The sequence below is a fragment of the Patiria miniata genome, unplaced genomic scaffold (assembly GCF_015706575.1).
Source record: "Patiria miniata isolate m_02_andy unplaced genomic scaffold, ASM1570657v1 HiC_scaffold_7, whole genome shotgun sequence".
NCBI lineage: Eukaryota > Metazoa > Echinodermata > Asteroidea > Valvatida > Asterinidae > Patiria > Patiria miniata.
The window spans coordinates 34614771-34634243 of record NW_024037074.1 but is presented as its reverse complement, the minus strand read 5'-3'; the positions used below and the strand labels follow the sequence as shown (position 1 = coordinate 34634243).

Here is a 19473-nt window from a genome sequence, read left to right as displayed (position 1 = left end):
GAGAGGAGTTTCGACGAATTAGCAACATTTCCATAATGCATCGTAGTGCTCTGTATTTAAATCAAATGGTGTGTCAGACTGGTTTCACAAACTGAAACGAACTATGAATATAATTCGTGGACACAGAAGCATTCATATCCATGAGCGTCGCCAGGATGGGGCAAGGTCCCCCCCCCCCTCCTTCCCAGAAAAGCAACAAAAAAACAAGAACAAAATAGTTACTATTGATTTAATACACATTTAACAAAATGGGCGTTTAACAAAATGTCCCCGCCCATAAAACCCTCGAAAAAAAGATAGAAATTGAGAATATGCTAGTGAAAGTAACAAGATTTGGAGAAAAAAAATGTGCTCCCCCTAGAAAAAGTTCTGGCGACGTCCACGTTCAGATTGCATTTCAGAACAGCTGCTCAACATAAAGATGACTCCATATATCTCCATGTTTAAGTAAAAAGGAAAACGAATGATAATCCTCCCCCATTGATTTCCTATCTGATCTAGAGCGCTCATTTGAGGGACATTATTTTCTGAACAGGGAATAATTTTAATTGGTAAGGGGATTAATAGAATCGCAGCTACAATCCTGTAAACCACGATATCTGCCGAAGTGCGGCATAATTCGATTGGGGTTACCATGCGTCAACAACCCCCGCTGCTCTGCACATACACCCATCTCCCCACTCCAGACAATCGAACATGAGATCATTAAATATGGCTGCCGTGTCGGCTGATATTTCAGTTTCCACCACTGTGAATTGTCGCTCGTTGTCCATCAGAGATCGTTAGCTACCTTCCATACGTCTGCCTATTAATTCCTCATTATTGTGTCCCTGGCCTGAATTATCTGGCTCTTGTGGTTATAAGCTGAGGAAAAAGAAAAAAGCCAGGAGAAGTTCCCATTATGACAACCGATCAATGGGCTGATTTGTGAGGCGGGGCTTTCGCGCCTCGGATCGGTACATCTTCTCACCCCAGCCCCATTCATGCTCTCCCCGAATCCCTGGCGCCGGTCATGCTAATGACCCCTCTGGTTGAACAGGTCCTAGCACCCCGTCAACACTCTCAGGACTCAATCATCATTAGTCTCTCGTACTGCCTTTACCGTGCTCTCGTGCGTCTCGACCCGTCAATACGCTCGCTAAGCCCCCACTACCACACGGACGACACCCCGGTAACAAATGAACTCTCGGCCGAGGTGGCGAGATCCCGTTATTATTTGCACAGGGGTCTAAGAAAGGAGGACTCTTGACGGCATTGTCTGATGTGTCTGGGTTATCGGGGATGGGTCCTGAATGGAAGCCTGATTGACAGTTTGGTGAATAGATGCAGGGGGATCTGGGTATTCCGCCACGGGGCTTGAGATGTAGGCCTGTCGGTCGTTTGCCTCGGTTCCCTGCCCGTTCCCGAAGGGGCTTCTTAACGGGATCAAACACACAACTAGACATCACTTTGCGGAGGTTCCAAACGGGCATACTCATCCAGGCACCAGAATCGCTCATAAGGAGGATAGGACATCACATTTAGGATTTGTGCTTTTTTTGTCAATGTTAAAAAAATGGAAGAAGTTACCTCATTATTGGTTAATTTGGGTAAATATTGACCATTTATTGGGAGGAATTTATCAAGAGTGTAAGCGGTATGTAATACCCATTTGCCCAACTTTTTTTCAATCTAAGGCATTTTATCTGACATAATAGGTCTGATAAGGAGTGCACACGTTCCAGCAGCCTATCAAAGTAGACACCACAATATAAAGTCAACCATGATCATAGCTCATTTAGTCTTTGCATGGTTTTGGATCACCATCTACTCTGCACACACAGTGTTCTCTCTCCCTTCACTTACCTAAAAAAGAGTCTGTCGAGAACTACGCAGAATACTATGATGATAATACTGTGATTAGAAAGACTGGTTCCTTTTACCTTAAGTTACCAGCTTTACATGAGATTGGTGTGTAGAAATAGGGAAAGAGGTCTTTGAGCGTTGGTAGGACCGGCAAGGCAGGCAAATCAAATCTCGAGGCGGGAAAACGATTTAATTGTAAGGCCGCGAGCCTATTGCCAAGCGTTTGGCACTAATACACATAACACAACAGTATAATGTACACAACAAAATTTGGTAAACGGGAGTATAGCAATTAAAACATATCATATCGGCTGTTTTGGATGCAAGACCGTGGTTTATTGTTACGCTGTTTCTGATGTGATCGTAGGTCTATTATCGCGGGGAGAATTCGTGACGCATATACCGTCGGGGTCGGTGTGTAATAATGTGTACTAGCTCCCTGAACATCTCAAAAATAGATGCATTTGCGTTTATTGAATTTAATGAGGCCGCTCGAGGTTGTTTGTCTGGTGTTTGCAATTCTATTCTAATTTTGGATAATCTTTGGACCTTCTTTTGCCCTCTTAGCCTATACAGTAAGAGAAGTGCAATGTGATCTTTCTGTGATTAATTGTGCATCTCGCAAAGCCGAAACCATATTGTAGTACAATTCAAAATTGAAGAGTAACTGTCTGCATCCATGTACTTTCCCTCGTTAATTTTATAAAAAAAACACACAGGGTAATACAATAAGGTACGCGTTCCCAGCCCAGATATGAAACAAACTAGTAAAGTTCAGCTGTTCTGATTATGACATTTGGTGATAACTCTCTCCACAGACCATCTGACAAATGCCCCGGGTATGCTCAGTGAGGGGGACTTGAAATCACAAAATCACATAATTATATTGAAAGGTCCATGCGATGACTTTTTCTTAGAAACACAATTTATGCAACTTTCTACTCCTCTTAAATTTAAAAAAAAAACTGTTTTGACATCCATATTTAGTCAATGTTATTGAAAAATGAACTTGTTTCAACATTCAAAATGTCGTGCTTTTCCTGACAAATGAGGGCACTGTTGATGTCATTTCAGGAATACACTGTTCACTTTGAGGGGTTTTCTGTTCAAATTGTGATTCGAAAAAGGCCCATTGAAAACATTTGTGAGAAAACTGTGCTCATTGGCCTACTGACATGTTCTGAAACAACAACGAATCGCCAAGAAAGGAAATTTACGACGGTAAAATATCTAAAATTCCGACAAATTGGGGTACTGAAATAGCTTGACATTGAGGTGTCTGAAATGCAGTGGCGTCACCAGACTTTTCAGTCTGGGGGGGGGGCACAGGGGGGCACCAGCATTTGATGGGGGGGGGCACTTAGGTGGATACGGATCGCCGTCCTGGGGGAGGGGTCTAAGGGGAGGGGGTGCCCCCCTCCCCTTTGGAAAATTTTCGCATACGGAGGATGGGCTAGATGCAAAATGGTGCCACATTTGATGCTCATTTGAAGAAAATACGAATTACTGTGCTTCTTTGTCCTTATGAAAAACCAACTCAGATGATGGGAGTTGAATATAACAAAATATATATATATTTTTTTACCAACCCAAATCTCAGATGGGGGGGGGGCACTCGGGGGGGCACTAGGTTTTCCAGGGGGGGCACGTGCCCCCCTGGCCCCCCCTTGGCGACGCCACTGCTGAAATGACATCACACTTTGCTCGTGAATATGAAAATTCGCATTACCATAAAAACAAAAAAAACCACCAAATTGCCCTTAAGAATTGCAAAATGAAAAATGAAAATAAGGCTAAATAGGACACAAAGGTCCATTTTGAGTATTGCAGTAAAACAAGTACATTACATGGGCCCTAACAGTCCTGAGTCCTTCAATTTTATATTTTTTTTCACACGTCAGGGTTAAGGTTAATTGCCCGACTTGCTTGCATGATTGGTGACTTGAGATGATGGGTTGCTGGATGTCGATCTTGCGGAATGGGTAAAGGGCTGTGGACCGGCGGGCTGATTTTTACCGAATTAAGTAAAATGTTAATTAAATAATAACAAAGATTGGAGTCAGATTTTGAGCAGGATAAGTCAAATTTGATGACGCAATGAGGGTCACTTGCGTGCAAGTGAAACTCAAAACTGTAAAAAGTTTATTTTTGTTAAGATAGTTGACTGGTAAATCTACGGCAAATGCAAATAGTTGAAAGCAACGACCGTTGTATGTTGAATGAAACTACATTCTCCAGTCAGTTCTCCAGAGAAATCAGTAAGTATTTTGACTCATGTAGTTTCACGAGCAAAAGCCTTCAAAGCAGATTCCAACTCGGCCTTAATCCCATCGAGTTAAAGGATAATAATGTCAGCCAATAAGGGTCGCTGAACTCCACCCACACAGGAGAGATCACTTCGATCGGGCTGAAAAAACCCTCTAGCTCATCCAGCCAAAAGCAAATATTCGATATGTCAAAGCAAGTGCCCTATCGATCCAGTCAAGTTTTTTCTCTCGTTTGTTAAATATCTTATGTTGGGCGCAATGAGTGACGCGGCGGGAGAGTTTGACCAGGCGTTCGGCGTTCCATTAGCCGGTGAATTGGTCCCAGTGTGAACGGTGTCTGCGGCGCTCGTCACAGGCGTGAAGACTAGCCCGTCACCCGCTGCTTCGCCCTGATTAGTACGGCACGGGCCCGGACCTTTTCCTATAATTCTTGATTTTTTCTGCGAAGTGATTTTTTTTTACGGGGACTTCATTAGCTCAAGCCGCTTGGACTAATCGGTGGGTGGGCAGTCCAATTAAAAACACCAAATGATTGATCTCGTTGCGAGAGTTAATTCATTTGACTGAAGTATGTTTTATAGGAAAAGACGGGAAAATGAGACACATGCAATTTAGGATTAAAATAGTTTCAGCAGGCTGGTGTGAATCTTCATCAAAAATGCTTCGGTTGGTAATGTTAAGTTGGAAGAAATAATTGCCTCAAAATATTCTGCCTGCAATAAAAACAAAATGACCAACAAATTATGTATTTGCAAAGCTGTTAGCAAGATATTCCTGTAAATCGTCCGCTTATTTGTGCTCAGTTTAGGCCGTCCGTCCATAGAATTTACCAAAAGTGACGGAAAATATGGTTTGATCATTGCTAGGCAAACTGAGCCTACATTTTTAAAGCTGGACACTCACTGCGTTTATTTGATTTTCCATTTACTTCATGGGTAACTTTGGCACTATATAAAATGGCCACCAGATTTACTGACGCCGTTTTGGTCACAGGGTACATGAAGCAACTTAGTTATAGTTGACATCGAATCGACCATCATGCGATCTATGTCATCTCTTGGTTTGTTTTTGTGTTTATCAGAGTACTTTTACAACGGGCCCTAAATCTGCGACGTGAGGGCCCGATAGCATATAACTTTGGCCAAGTTGATTCAATCTAATTTCATTTGGTTTTCCTATTCCAATTGATTGTTTTAATATACGATCAAAATCGAACAACATTGCTTGACGTGACTACTTGCACTGACCAATATGCCTGATTATAATATCTATAGATATGGGTGTAATATAACCCGCTTTCCTTCAGGCTAATTATCAGTGCAATCGCAACACATCATTGCAGACCATGTTTGGATGTTTCCCCTTAATCATTTAGGGACCCCGGCCAGTGATTTAATTGCCTGTTGCCAATTACGGGAGAAGTGACGTAATTGAAATTAATTAGATCATATGCGTTGGTGGTGGGCCCACGCGCACGCGGATATGGTGTCATGCAGGCACGCCAACTACAGTGTGCGGCTGATGATAGTTTTCTCCGAAGGGATTAATTTGGTCACAGTGCCAGCGACACCAGGGAAGACATGTCGGCTGTAATTATTCCCTTCCCGGGAGTTCGTTGTTCCCCTCGTGCCCAATCGGTCGGTGGTTTCTCTTGGTGCACCGGGCACGGCAGGGGGCCCCACAGTCCCCCGTTGAAAGCCCTGATTTCTGACGGTAATCAGATCACCAATTAGGGCTTCGCTTATACTAATTAGCCCGCGGTTTAACCTCGACTTCAATTCTGGCCGTCGTTGGATGACGCGTGCTGATTGTAATAGACAATCTCTTATTGTCCATCCCATTGTTCTTCAGCGCTCTAAACATCCGGAACTTCTGTCGCTGTGATTTTTTTGCTAGTCCTTTGTTTGGTGTTTCCCACCAAGACGACACGACACGCCTACTCAAAGAGCCCTCTTTCGGCCCAACTTTGCCAGTTCAGTTGATGATTGCTCTTATACTTGGGTGACCGGTTACCTATTTGCATTTTGTTCCCTTCAACATGGCTGCAGTGGATACATAGGTCACGTGATCAAGTAGGCTCTCGTCCTGTGTATAGACCTTATTCACAATGAAGCCGTTTTCGATCGTGTTCGCTGAATGTATCATTTTTATAAAATTGTAAACTATTCAATGGGGTGGTGCCAGACTATTTATGCGTTCCAAGCCCCACTTTCATTTTGTATTTAAGGTGGCTTTAATCATTAGGGTATGTTTAATCACACATTTTACATTATTCATCAGAGCAGACTGGTATTAATTTATAATTAACTGGATGTCTTGCTTTCATTTCTATTCGCAAGTTCCAAAAAATGAAGATTTTACCTCGCTTTCGATTTAGTGGGGCCGACTTGTGAATAAATCATATTGCTAACATTTTGTCAACCACAGGGATTAATTGTGTGGGAAATATTTCCCCAAGCAATTAATACGTTCATAATGGTTGCAGGTCTCATCGTCTCCATTCTTCAACTTTTCTTTTTCCATTTTTTTTAATCTGCCCACATGTTGCCTGGCAAGTTTAGGCATCTGGGCGCTTAGCGCTCATTAGGCTCTCAAATACCAACTATTGTTGGCTTGTTTGTGTCTGGTCATTCAGTCGAAATGTCACTAATGGCTTACGCCCTTCAAGACCGGAGTGACTGACCGGCTTAGGAGGTCCAGCTCACGATGCCGTACAAACGCCGCCGAGCTCGGGGACACTCAGCCGTGCTAATCCCCGGTCCACTTGTATACATGTACTTTTCATTAGATAGAGCCCCCGTTCCTACCATTGTGCGTCCATCATAGGTGTCGTCTGGAAAGGGGGACTTTTGAGTGATGTGACTTGACATGACATGGCATAGGAGCCATTATCCTAAAAGGGACAAAAACCGACACTTCTCAAACAAAACAAAACAACGCATTAGGCCTAATCCAAAAGTTGGAATTTCGTTGATGCTCTGTCATGAATTTGTGGAAGGATATTTGGCACGAGTGATCGTTAACATTTTACTCTTAAAGGGTTCATGAAGTGAATTTTTCTGAGGAACGTATCTTGTGCAACTTTCTACTCCTCTTAAATGTATGAAAAATATGTGACATCCCTTTTTGGTTAATTCTATTGAAAAGTGCGCTTCTTTAAACATGCTTTTCCTGACAACTGAGGGCGCTGTCGCTATGATGTCTTTCAGGAAGACACTGTTCAGTTTAGGGGTTTTCGTTCTAATTGTGAACCCACAAATTTGCTTATTTGAAATGTTTGTGAGAAAAGTTTGCTAGGCTTACTGCCATGTACTGACAACAACGAATCGCCAAAGAAAAGAAAATGTACGATAATGAAAATATCCAAAATTCTGGCAACTTTTGGTGCTGAAATCGCTGTAACATTGAGGTTTCTGGAATTTCGCGTTAGCATAAAACGAAAAAGGCACCAAAATACCCTTGAAAATGGCAAAACGAAAATGGGTTAAATTGGTGCATTTCCAAGGATTGCATTAAAAACATTACATTGCATGTCCCTTTAATATACCAATCATGCACAACAAGATAGGACAGAGGGCACAGTTATCTAGGGCGCACTGTCTCTCAGTTCTTTTGTGTAACAAATATATCGTCACCATTCTTAAGTTTTTAATAATTAACACCGAAGAGTTGTAAGAATGTCGTTTTCACTGCTCACAGACTTCCATTATCAACTTAGCAGCTCGTCAAATGAATATTTAATGATTTTTTTGTGTAATAATATTGACTCTTGTGTTTTTACGAGGTTATTGGGACATCATTTCAAGGCCTTAATAAAATCACTGGACTACTGTACAGTAGAAGCGACAGCAAAAAAATACTTTTCATATGCACTGTGAGTGTTATTTTTCATCAAAAAATCTCTTGAGGACGCTACGCATGACCGAGAGGCCGCGTCCGAAATTCTCGTAAAGAGCTAAATTACTCAGTTTTCTACATCTCTTCGACAATTACAATGACGAGGGGACATGATAAAATAAGCGTAGAGACGAAGCTGTTTACAGACACCTTTATTTACTCGTTTAATACACTCGTTTTCCCTCATTGACAGATGGCACTGGTACTATGGACAGATAGATGGAAAAGCGCCCTCAGTTGACAATGTATGCCCATCGCTCTATCCACGGGTTGCCTCCAATTTCTTCCGTGTGCTCTCATTGGATACATTTCGTAAGCCAGTCACCCGAGGTCAATGCGCACGGAACGTACCCGTATCATGGCGGTTACCAATCCAGCACCCTAGAATGGAGGGTGGGTACGAGCAAGAGTAGACCCTATACACATGGATAAGGTGCACCGCTAGTGGAAATGTCTTGCAAAAAGTATTTTCCCATTGCAATACACTGCGTTTGGGGGTATTACTATTAGCAACAAACATCTGTCGCTCTCACGTAGAATTTCGATCTCTAAAATGTGCCCCGATTATATGATTTTTTTAAACACAATAGCCGGCTCCTCGTACAATTTTTTTTTCTATCAAAGACAACTCAAATAGATGGTCACCCATCAGGGCGCCGTCACCGATAAGAAAAGCATAATGATTTGATTTAAAAAGTCTGAATCCAGACTGAAGTCATACGCTTTTACATTTTGCAATGTGGACCACCTTCAAGCAATGTCGTTTAAAGAATGCACATTTCAATCTCATCCCAATATGATATATCGTTCAGAATATTGATTCAGCAAGTCTACTGTCTATGGTGTGATTGATAAGAGTAAATCGGAGATTCGACTGTCCCTTTTTGTAGCTTGCTTCGCAGAGTCCTGATGCTTAATACTCTAGGTAGTGCTGCGCATCATAATGGAATTTACGTCACCAGCGAGGCCTGGGTCTTTCTCCCGCGTTTTGACACGGGGGAAGACACTCTTTCTACACTGGTGGCCCCATGCTGCTGCGCCAGGGTAGGGATGAACACGGTCCGCCTTGTAAACCAGTTGGGAACCGCTGTCTGAAGATAGTCACAGTGGTGATTGTACAGTTGATTGGTGGGTGCCCGCACGTGCGTCATGAGACCGGGGTTGACACCAGGTGGGTTGTTGGGACCCGCCCAAATAGGGAAACCTTCTGTGGGGATATCTGAAGCCATAACATGAGCATCCATGAAATCATCATGTTGGTGGGGATTGTAGTGGCCAGGACTATCCGATCCTGTCATCTTCTCTGAAGTTTTACGCCATTTCGCCCGTCGGTTCTGGAACCAAACCTGTTATCAGAAATAAAAGATACCATGGTTAAGCTTTCTAAACTAGAAATTAAGGGGAGAATTCGTTATTTTCGAAGGACAGTTTTTGAATCATGTGGGAAAAATTGGAATGCAAATCATGAATGTGGATATCTTTTGGGATTACGGTTGGTGGCTGTTTTTGAAGTCTTGTCGCGGTGTCGCCCTCGTGCCGCCTCCTGAACGCCAAAAACGGAAACGGTAATCCGTTGTTTCTTTACTAAGCATCTCATTTCAAGTATACCAATGTATCTACTTACTTGAACTCGGGCCTCGCTCAGTCCCAGCCTAACGGCTAGGTATTCCCTCTTGAAGACGTCCGGATACTGGGCCACCTCAAAGGCGCGCTCCAGCTGGTGTAGCTGAAAGGTGGTGAAGGTAGTGCGACTGCGACGGGCCTTTATACGAGCAGCCTCGGCAACTTCTACCAGATCGATCCCGTAGTCTATCGGGGGAGACACCGGGTGAGGCGGAGGGGAGTTGTTGCCGTTGGTGGGCGGTGACACCGTTGGGGTCTCGGGACTGATGGTGCGAGGACCGGGGCAAGACGAACCGACGTTGCACCGATCGTGCTGCGAATGCCGGGTCAGGTCATCGCTGGAAACTGCTGTAGGAAAAAAAAGGGAATGATGGAAAATGATACATTTTCATGTGAATCAGCCCGTTGATCATGAAACGCGGACATGAACTCCGGATTCCTTGACCCGTGGACTTTAATGTTGCTTATAAACCGACAACGATTCAAGCTGGCAGGCTCGGAATTATGGGGAATGTTTTGTTCGATTTTGAAAAGGTAATCGTGTCAAAATCCAGTCCTCTTTCCACAAAATTTAGTTATAGCTGATATTCAACGTGGTAGAGCGAACTATTTTGATGTTTCCAAACAAATGAAAACAAATAAAGTGACTTTTTCTGCTTGTATCATAGCCAAATGTTTAGTTATTAATTCCCAAAACATAAAAGTGTCTTTTCGTTTTCTTTTACGGAACGGTGTCCTAAACTACACGACTACCAAAGTAACACCATACTTACGATATTGAATTACCACTTTTAAATGATGGTGATTTTGATATAAGTGGTGTTGAAGGGGTTGGCGCTAGAATCCCTCGATTAGAACTTGGGGAAGGGTGAGAGAAAATGGTAGTTTCGAGCAAATTTTCCGGTAAAAAAAACATGGCGAGCGTGGCCTGATCTGGGCCACGCATGAAACTTGACTGGTACGTCTCTGCACGATAAGGCCAACCACAACCAACTTTCTGCCTTTACCATCCCTTTTGTATTTTTATTAAAGAAAAGTACCAAAAAAACTATAAGATAATCAAATTAACCTGAAGTACATTGAATGGAACTTTAGGCATTAAAGAAGCCGTATAATTTTGACCGGGGAACAACTAATTATACTTACGGTAAAGTTATAGCATTATGGCAGGCCGGTGTCATATGAAATTCTGACTCTTATTAAATCTGGTCTCTTTTTACCACATATGGACTCTAACCCTCATAAGTGACCCGTGACTGTCTTAATAAATTGAACCTAGGATATGGGCAATACTGCAAATGAGTCTGTATTTCATAGGGTGCAGTTTCACACCACACCGGTCCACCGGAGAAAAAGCCTTGATTGTCTTCGTGCGTATTTTTAGGCAAAAGTTTTAATCCACTCTCTGCCTCATCATATCAGTAATTGTTCTATTATAGCCAAATTCTTGCCCCTGGTGTATTATCTCCCAAATCGCCCTGAGTGGCACGATCTTCTAAATGGAATTACCACGGTTGTCTTAACAAACAAAAATAAGATTCTCGGTCGTCCATTGTTATTTTTGGGCGAGAAATCCGTGGCATTGTTCGCGCTAATAGGTTAATGGAGTGAAAGGCGCCGGGGCTAGACGAGGCGGGACACGGACCTTTCAGACCATTGTGTGTAATTGCTCTGCGTTGTGTGTAGTTTATCGACTAAATGATTGGGCCTATTCAAACGGCTATTTGGGCCTGCTTTCCACTATCTCTCGTCAGCTGTCAGTCAAAAATACAAGGGTTCAATACGCAGCACCCAGTGGTAAAATGGGGGTGGGGTGAGGTGGGGTGGGGGTAGCTACGGATCGGACAAGGAAGGGTTGCTCAACGATCCGCCTCAGCTCATAATACACTAATTCTCCAAGTTTCTTCAAGAACAAAATAACGAAGTCATTGATAGAGCTGCGCTTGTGTAATGGGCGTTAACAAAATGAAATCAAAATAAAAAGTAGCTCGAAATATCTGTTACATGTAGGACCTACATGGAATATATGACTTGCTGCAGCAATGAGTTTGTAGAGCGCCACCATCGCCAATACCGTTTGAATTATTTTGCTAGTCTTTTTCGAGACACGCAAGTTAATGTTTACAAGCTTTGTTTCTACTTTCTGATTAATGTGTTTCTTATTTAACATGTTGTGAACAATAACTGGACATAGGCCTATCCTTGTACATGTAATTTATCATCATTCTGTGTCTATTTCTTGATCGAAGTGCCATCAGAAATATTTTTCCTGACTTAAAGCTGTTTCCCTTGGTTTTTTTATAATACTGTTTAATTTTCTTAGCATTAAGTTTAAAATTGCATCATATTTTGTTTGTAACAACGAAGAGAAAGACACACTGTTTAATCAATAAAAAGTTCCGGTAAAATGAGTGAAGATCAACAGTCAAAACTAAGAAAATACCAAGGTTAGTTAGCTGGATTAACTTAATTTTGATCGCTTGGACAGAACTTGATGCATTTTAGCAGACGGTGTTTGATATGTGCTTGCGATGCTTACCGTTAGTGGACGTTTGAGTCAACTCAATTGTCCTATGATTTAGTCGTTGATTATAATTCGTCGACTTAATTTACGCCTGGTATTTTCAAATTCATGCTGATAAATTCCCAGAACTATAACTATATCTTACGTGCATCATAAAATTGATGAGGGTTAAATAATCCACGGAAAAAAGAGGTTAACATTGAAAGGTCCTATTTCGACTTGTTGGTCATTTTTTCACAATTATAGATGTCCAAGAGCGGTAATTACCTGCTGATCTTGGGCTGTGAATGTAGCATGAGCAGGGCGAGAGTCTCTGTACATGCTGGTGGACAGTGTGGCACCTCTCGATCGTCCGCGATGGCCTACTCGTGGACTGCATTCCCAGAAGGAAATCGATGGAGAAATCTGACGGGTGCTTGACTGTCGACTGCATGCTGGATCCCAGGTTATGCTGACGGTGCAGGTGCGTGCCCGTAAGAGGCAAACTAGCAGTAATGTTCATTTTATAGAAATGACACTTTGAAGTTTTGAGTTACGGAAGTATTACTGCACAAATTGTAAACTATACAACGCAATGGTCGGTTCCAATGTTCATGTTTCACTGTGGCTGTACTCCGATTTTGTAATTCACTCCGAATTCTCGACAAGGAGTTTTCTGCGGTCAGGAGCCTTGACCACAGAAACCGCAAGCTGCCGGATGATTACGTCTCTTCACACCACCATTGATCGAACCCGTCAATCAAGATGCGGCAACTATCTTGTTGGTTGCAATGGCCACTGATGCTGTGCGTCGCATGTGGGACACTTGTTGATCATTTGCTTTGTGTGTACACGAATGTTCAAAATCGTAAAAGGAGGCCCCATTAATACGAGCAGTGTTTTCATCCTCAATCCAAAACCAAACTCACCCAAAAAAAATCCGCCTCTTTTGTCGGCGGGCCGCAAATAAAAGTCGACTTTTAAAAAAAAGTAATTTGGCATATTCCTTATTTAAAACGATTTCTTTTCTTTTTTTCTTTTTCTTTTTTTCCTGTGGAGACCTTGAGAGGCTAGCCGTGAGAACTTGTGCGCGCAAAGCCAGCTCAAGCCACTTGTCACTTGAGGGCGCTATAACAGAATGAGTCGTATCGATATACGTCAAAATGGCGACTTACATTCACGGTTATCTTGAACTTTAGAGTGTTGTGACGCCATACTTTGTACGCAGAAAGTAGGCCTATGTTGAAAAGGTAACATGATTTTGTTTACTTTACCATGTTTTGTAATTTGGTGGTTATGCAACGAGAATTGTCCGTGCATTGCAAATTTATCCAAACGAACGGGTCACCCAATCTGTTCAGCATGTTCAGCATGTTCAGTCACAGACGGTGCCGAGCCCGCTAGCTCTGGACTGGTTATGGAGTGCTCTGTGAAACGTGCAAAACTAAATCAGACCCACTTTATTCACAGTTTAGCCAGCAAATTTCTCCCAAAACTTCCACCTGGGTAAAGAAAGTATCCTCAGTATTTCACCAACCAAGTTTGCAGACTGAATTCAATTTTTAAAGGAGACTTTTCTTCAATATTTTGCACATGAGAGGGAAGTCAAGTGATTTCAAAATGGGGCTAAATACTAGACTGGTACATGTCCAACCATGGTCCAACTATTTGAAAAGACTGACCTCTTCATTCAGTGTCAATAGTCTGGTGGCTTGACTATGGAGAAATGTGTAGTAAATTGAGACTAGTTCCCGCTTCATGCCACATGTTTCTTAAATTCTTTTGGCATGGTTGGTTGATGCAGTTCTGAAGCTGTGCTGGACTGGTTGTTTTCGGTGCCAGTCTATTTTCTTGTTTTGCATGTTTTCAATACCTTAAGTTTTGGGACTCTCATACACAGTATTGAGAGTCCCAAATTTTCGGACTAGTTCAGTCAGTGGTCACGACAGACTCGATTGGACAGACCAGAGTAGTCGAGTCACTGACAAGGCAATGGATCATTTTTAATTATTTGTACAAAATCTGTAAAAATGTAGGGATATTCAATCGTCTTTCGTGTTGAATTCACTATCCTGACACCACTTTTCCACAATTTACAGCCACTAGAATGTTTGACACATCGTATCAGTCTGGTCTATAATAATTTATGGTCAGTTTCCTTTGTCTATTGCAAATTAGCCTATCCTTTTTCTCATTCTATTCATTAAATTTGTAGGCCTGTATATATCCTGGTTTCAAAAGAATGCTATAAACTTTACCTAAGGATTATTTTCTCAGACATTTGATTTTTTTATTTTTACATTCTTGGTGCTTGGTTGGTTCTTCTCCTATAGGACTTCCACAAGGGAGTATAACTAGGAGACCAGAAACACCAGGGCAAACCCCTTCTCTTAGCAATAAGCGTTACTGGGTTCTTTTACATGTGTTAGGCCTTATACAACACACGGGACCTGCGGCTTTACGTCCCATCAGAAAGACGAAGCAATAATGGTTAAGTGCCTTGCTTAAGTGTCCGGGCCCGGGCTCGAACCCACGCCAGTCCGGTGCTCTTAACCGCTAGGCCATGACACTCCACATAGGCGTAGATGTAGTATAGGCCTATTTGTTGAAAATAGGGTGGAGACTGAGTAAGTTAATTCCTTTCGTTGTTTGATTCTAACCTACTTTGCCTCTAGGTTCTCACTTTCATCAGCCCTTTTCTTTTTCTCTGTCATGCATGCCTAATGATTCATATTGCATACAATATCACATATCAGTGACTCTTTTTGATGCTAATAACATTTGTTGATGCTTCTTGATGTTTCTTCATGCTAATTAGCATGATAGCTTCCTAAAGGCAAACAAGTCCAAGAGTGTTGCACGAGAAAAAGAACTGTGGATAGATCTTGAGGACAATGGAGAATCGTATGGTTACTCGCAAGCAGTCCAGGCACCAGATCACCATGAGTGTCCTGGATAAGGACGTGCGTAAAGCAGTGGCCCTAGGGGACGTGGCCAAGGTCCGGCAGGCCCTAGAGGCCGGGATATCCCCCAACGACGTGGATAATAATGGCTGGACGTTGCTTCATCTTGCTGCCTCCCGGGGGCGGGACCGGGTACTGAGGTTACTGCTTGAAGAAGGAGGTGCGTTATAAACTTGGAAAGAAATAGACCTGAGACGTAATGATGTTAAAAAAAATACGCTTTGTTTACCTGTGCTCTTTTCTTAGTTATGGGAGCCTGGTTGCTTTTCCCCATCTGACTTTCACAAAATAACGCACATGTAAAAAGAGCATGAGGTAATTACATCTCAGGCCTATATTCTGGCTGTCAACACAGTGGAAACCACGAGTATATGTTGGAAAGGGATATATTCATATCACCTTGTTATAATTTACAATCTTTGACTCTGTATCTGTGACAAATATGTATTCGGTAAAAGTTTTTGACTTTGGTTTTTCTACCATAATGTGAAGATTTCCCTTCCAATCGAGATATTTTCAAAAAGCTGATTTGAACGAATTTTTTAGATAAATGATGAAGAAGCTCATTAGCTAGAAAATAAAAGAAATGCTTGTTTATCCCAACCACATAATTTTAGCGTTGTAAATTATGAATTTCAAGTTACTCAAGATATTTAAAACTTACAATCATTTTTGTCATTTCAGGAAAACCAGAAATCAGAGATATCATAGGCGGCTTCACTTGTCTGCACTACGCGGCCATGCACGGCAGGACGCGTCTAGCCAGGCTGCTCCTGGAATATGACAAATCCAAGCGTTGCGAGCTGGTGGACATCCCGAGCCGGGACGGTTGGACGCCGCTCCACGTGGCCGCCCACTACGGCCGGGACTCCTTCGTCCGGCTCTTGGTGATGTACAGCGCGACCGTGGACCCGCTGAGTGTCAAGGGCACCACCCCGCTGCAGCTTGCCATCATCCGGGAGAAGCAGAGCTGCGTCAAGGTCCTACTGGACAACCAGGCCAACATTGACATCCAGCGGGGGTTCCCGCTGCGATACACCATCATCAAGGGTAACCACGACGCAGCAAGGCTGCTTCTAAACCGAGGAGCCAACCCCAACCTAAGTCGGGAGGATGATGGGCAGACTCCACTCCACTTAGCAGCCATCAAGAATGATAACCTGAACTGCCGACTGTTGTACAGCTTTGGAGCCAGCTGCCATGCATGTGGAGATGACGGGAAGACGCCACTGGACACTTACAAAGATGTCTACACTAACAAGGAATCTGCTCCGTGTTTCAAGTTCCTCCAAGGAGCTACGTGTAAGTCTGTTCAGTCTTCTTTTGGTCCAGCTATAGAGGGTATCAGAGTTGTAATTGAGTCAATCACAATCAGGTCACAAGTTAGGTTACAAGCAACAGTGATGAACAATGAAAAACTAAAAAAATTAAAATGTCTTTGTTCAAGCTCATTTGAATTCCTTATGTGATTGATGATGTTACTTAACTCTTTGAGTACAATGACCCACTTATTAGCTCAAACATCTGAGCGTCTTGTCATAATAATTGTCTAATACTGTTTCCTATTATGAAAGTTTGGGTTACCACTGGCAAATTTTGTCATGATTTGTTGTCTGACACATGGTTTTACCACCAAAGTCTTTCTTTGGCAATTCATTTCACTGTAACGAACACGTTCTGATAGCAATTTTCAGCTGGCAATGGTTGGAATAGTTGCAAATATAATCTGGAAGCCAAAGGGAATTGTTATTGAAAATGGTGTATTCATCAGCAATCTTCGAGGTGTTTTGGTTATTGTACATTAACGTTAACCCCGAATGCCCTTTTGGCCAGGAACCATCCTCAATCCAGCAAAATCATCCAACTGGTACTATGTAAAAATAGGATTCAGCCTCACTCCTCCAAAATCATCCGTTATTTCATGAATTTGTTCAGTGGAGGGGTGACCATTGCCTCAGTCCTTCAAAATCCTCCAACAATCACCGTAATGGGTTGAGGGAGTGCCCATGACATTCAGAAGCAGTGCGGATAATATCGAGCATAATGCAGAGCTCAGTGATGCATGACTGAACATAAACAATGCTGGGTACAACCTACCAACTTGACACAATGCATTCTCCAAAATCAACCAACACTTTTGCCATTCAGCCTCAATCCTCCAAAATTCTCCAAAACCACCTGGAGGATTGAGGAGGATAGAGGAGGGTTAGAGCTAATTAACAATGAATGCAACAGGTCTACTCGGTCATATCCCTTTGGAACTATAGAGCTAGGACCTAGCTTTATGATGGAACAAAATCACAATGCGTACAGATGGCTGCAGTGCACAGTATCTATTTCCAAATGTCTGGAATAGTGGGGCTCATTATGGTAGGGTTTTACTGTAGAAGTAATATGAATATTCTTTTTCGTTTGTAAACTTGTTTTTCAGCCAACCCAAGAAAGCTTCAAGACACCTGTCGGCTCACCATACGCCATGCCATTGGCAAGACTAGACTTCACCTCATCGACAACTTACCCTTGTCGATCCTAATGACGAACTATCTTAGGTATAAATATGATGACTTCTGTGGTTTGTGACCGTTCGGTTATCTTCCTCAACCCAATTCCTCTGGGTTGTTTTGATGTGGAACTCTGCTGAAGGCAACATCATAGCATCTGTCAAATTGGGAAACCTGCCCGGTGTAACAAGATCCATAGGGCTGTGCTAGTCCGAAAATTTGGGACTTAATGCTGTGTATAAGAGTCCCAAAACCTAATGTATTAAAACATGCAATACAAAAAAATAGACTGGCACATGAAACAACAGTCCAACACCCCTTTAGTACTGCATCAGTCAACTGTGTCAAAAGAAACATGGTACGCGGTCTCTATTTCCGCACATCACTCCATGGTCTGCCACCAGACCACTGAAGGGTCAATCTTTTCAAACAGTTGGACATGTACCAGTCTAGTCTAAAGCTTCAAATTTTTATCACGTGGCTTCACTCTCGGGTGCAAAATGTTGAAGAAAAATCTCCTTTAAAAAAATTGAATTGAGACTTCAAACTTGGCTGTTGAAATACTGAGGACCTTGTCTTTACCTCATGAACATTTTGGAGAATTTTGTCGTCTTAAGAGTGAGCAAAGTGGGCCTGAATTAGTTTTGCATGTTTTTCTGGACTGAAGGTCCCAGTCTGTGGATGTGCTGAATAATCAAATATTCATATATTCGATCAACCACTGCATATCCAAATACACGTTGTATTTTCCGATTAAACAATTGTGAGCGCTCTCAAGAAGATGATGAGAAATGCCCATGATGTCATGTGAATCGTATAAATTTGCATCTCTCAAATCTTTCAGATAGTCAGCTACATCAAAATGTGTAATATTTATAAATGCTCATTGTTCAAGCAAATCCTGATCAGTGCATTAGTTAATGTCCAATCGATATTTCTTAATAATTTTATATTGTATTTTAATTTCCAACCAGGGCGTGCGCATGCATGTATTTCCTGACTGGCATGTGGAATTTCCAACTATAAAAACATTCATATTTGGCTCTGGGATGACACAAATTAAAGCACCGAGTAAAACATTTAATGCTAAATATTTCTGCAAAACATTGGACTAGCTGTGTTAGTATTAAACTTGTGCAAAGTGCTGTCTTTACATAGAGGGCAGTGTTTTGGTTTCATTAAAGTGAAGATACAACATTTGCAAACATCAAAAAACGAAATGATCAAATTATCACTAAATACCTTACTGGATTGTTAGGGAGTGACAGTCTAAAGCACCCTGTAAAATCGTGGCTCCTGGTGTGCTGACATTTTCAAGAAAAATTACATTTTTCCAACGCTGGTCAGCCGACCAGCATTGAAGAAAACTGGCTTTTTCAAAAACTGCTGCAAATTTTTCACATTTAGTTATTTCCGTATTTTCTTTGCAATTGATTACACGTACACCTGTCAAGGGATACAAGCCTGCTAGACTGATTCTTTGACCTTACAGTTCCCCAAAGTCTATAAATTGCTCTGTTTCATCTTAAGTGGGGTCAGGGAGCCAGAACAAAAGAACGTGTTTGGTTTTCTTGGTTTTTCCAGCATCTACAAGCCCAAAACGTGAAACAAGTCAGTTTAACAATATTTGCTATAACATACTAATCCTCCAAATTCATTTATTTCTGAAAACTGCAGCAAAAGCAAACGTTGTACATTCCCTTTAAGATACATGTACATGAATGAACATCTTGTGCATTTGTTGTTACTGAATTAAATTTAAAAACAAAATGTGCCCTCTATTAAAGGACGATGCTGGTACAAGGCAGATTGTACATTCGTCTAGATAATAAGCAATCAAACGGTCCCAAATTTCTGACCTAGCCTTCAGAGTG

General features: G+C 42.1%; 2 protein-coding genes across 4 annotated transcripts; one reads left to right on the top strand and one right to left on the bottom strand.

Moving 5' to 3' along the window:
- Positions 1 to 8145: 8145 nt before the first annotated feature.
- Positions 8146 to 13126, bottom strand: LOC119745764 (ALX homeobox protein 1-like). 2 transcript variants are annotated; one of them, XM_038222358.1, is made up of 3 exons: positions 12424 to 13126; positions 9634 to 9977; positions 8146 to 9355 (listed from the first exon to the last, which is right to left on the bottom strand). In XM_038222358.1, exons 1-3 carry the CDS (start codon positions 12656 to 12658, stop codon positions 8960 to 8962), a joined length of 975 nt encoding a protein of 324 aa, XP_038078286.1. In that variant the 5' UTR covers positions 12659 to 13126; the 3' UTR covers positions 8146 to 8959. The 2 variants fall into 2 exon arrangements, with proteins under 2 accessions (XP_038078286.1, XP_038078285.1); XM_038222357.1 differs by having other exon boundaries at positions 9634 to 9980; positions 12424 to 13125.
- On the top strand, positions 10156 to 18884 carry LOC119745763 (ankyrin repeat and SOCS box protein 7-like). 2 transcript variants are annotated; one of them, XM_038222356.1, is made up of 4 exons: positions 10156 to 10166; positions 14954 to 15258; positions 15783 to 16400; positions 17530 to 18884. In XM_038222356.1, exons 2-4 carry the CDS (start codon positions 15030 to 15032, stop codon positions 17676 to 17678), a joined length of 996 nt encoding a protein of 331 aa, XP_038078284.1. In that variant the 5' UTR covers positions 10156 to 10166; positions 14954 to 15029; the 3' UTR covers positions 17679 to 18884. The 2 variants fall into 2 exon arrangements, with proteins under 2 accessions (XP_038078284.1, XP_038078283.1); XM_038222355.1 differs by lacking the exon at positions 10156 to 10166 and adding an exon at positions 13216 to 13385.
- The last annotated feature ends 589 nt before the right edge of the window (positions 18885 to 19473 follow it).

Bases quoted from the DNA above. Each gene is read 5' to 3' on its own strand.
- LOC119745763 (XM_038222356.1), top strand. From the start codon at position 15,030: ATGGAGAATCGTATGGTTACTCGCAAGCAGTCCAGGCACCAGATCACC. The intron at 15,259-15,782 runs GTGCGTTATAAA...TTGTCATTTCAG, and splicing joins GTTACTGCTTGAAGAAGGAG to GAAAACCAGAAATCAGAGAT. The intron at 16,401-17,529 runs GTAAGTCTGTTC...CTTGTTTTTCAG, and splicing joins GTTCCTCCAAGGAGCTACGT to CCAACCCAAGAAAGCTTCAA.
- LOC119745764 (XM_038222357.1), bottom strand. From the start codon at position 12,658: ATGAACATTACTGCTAGTTTGCCTCTTACGGGCACGCACCTGCACCGT. The intron at 9,981-12,423 runs GTAATTACCGCT...TTTTTCCTACAG, and splicing joins TCACAGCCCAAGATCAGCAG to CAGTTTCCAGCGATGACCTG. The intron at 9,356-9,633 runs GTAAGTAGATAC...TTCTGATAACAG, and splicing joins TGAGCGAGGCCCGAGTTCAA to GTTTGGTTCCAGAACCGACG.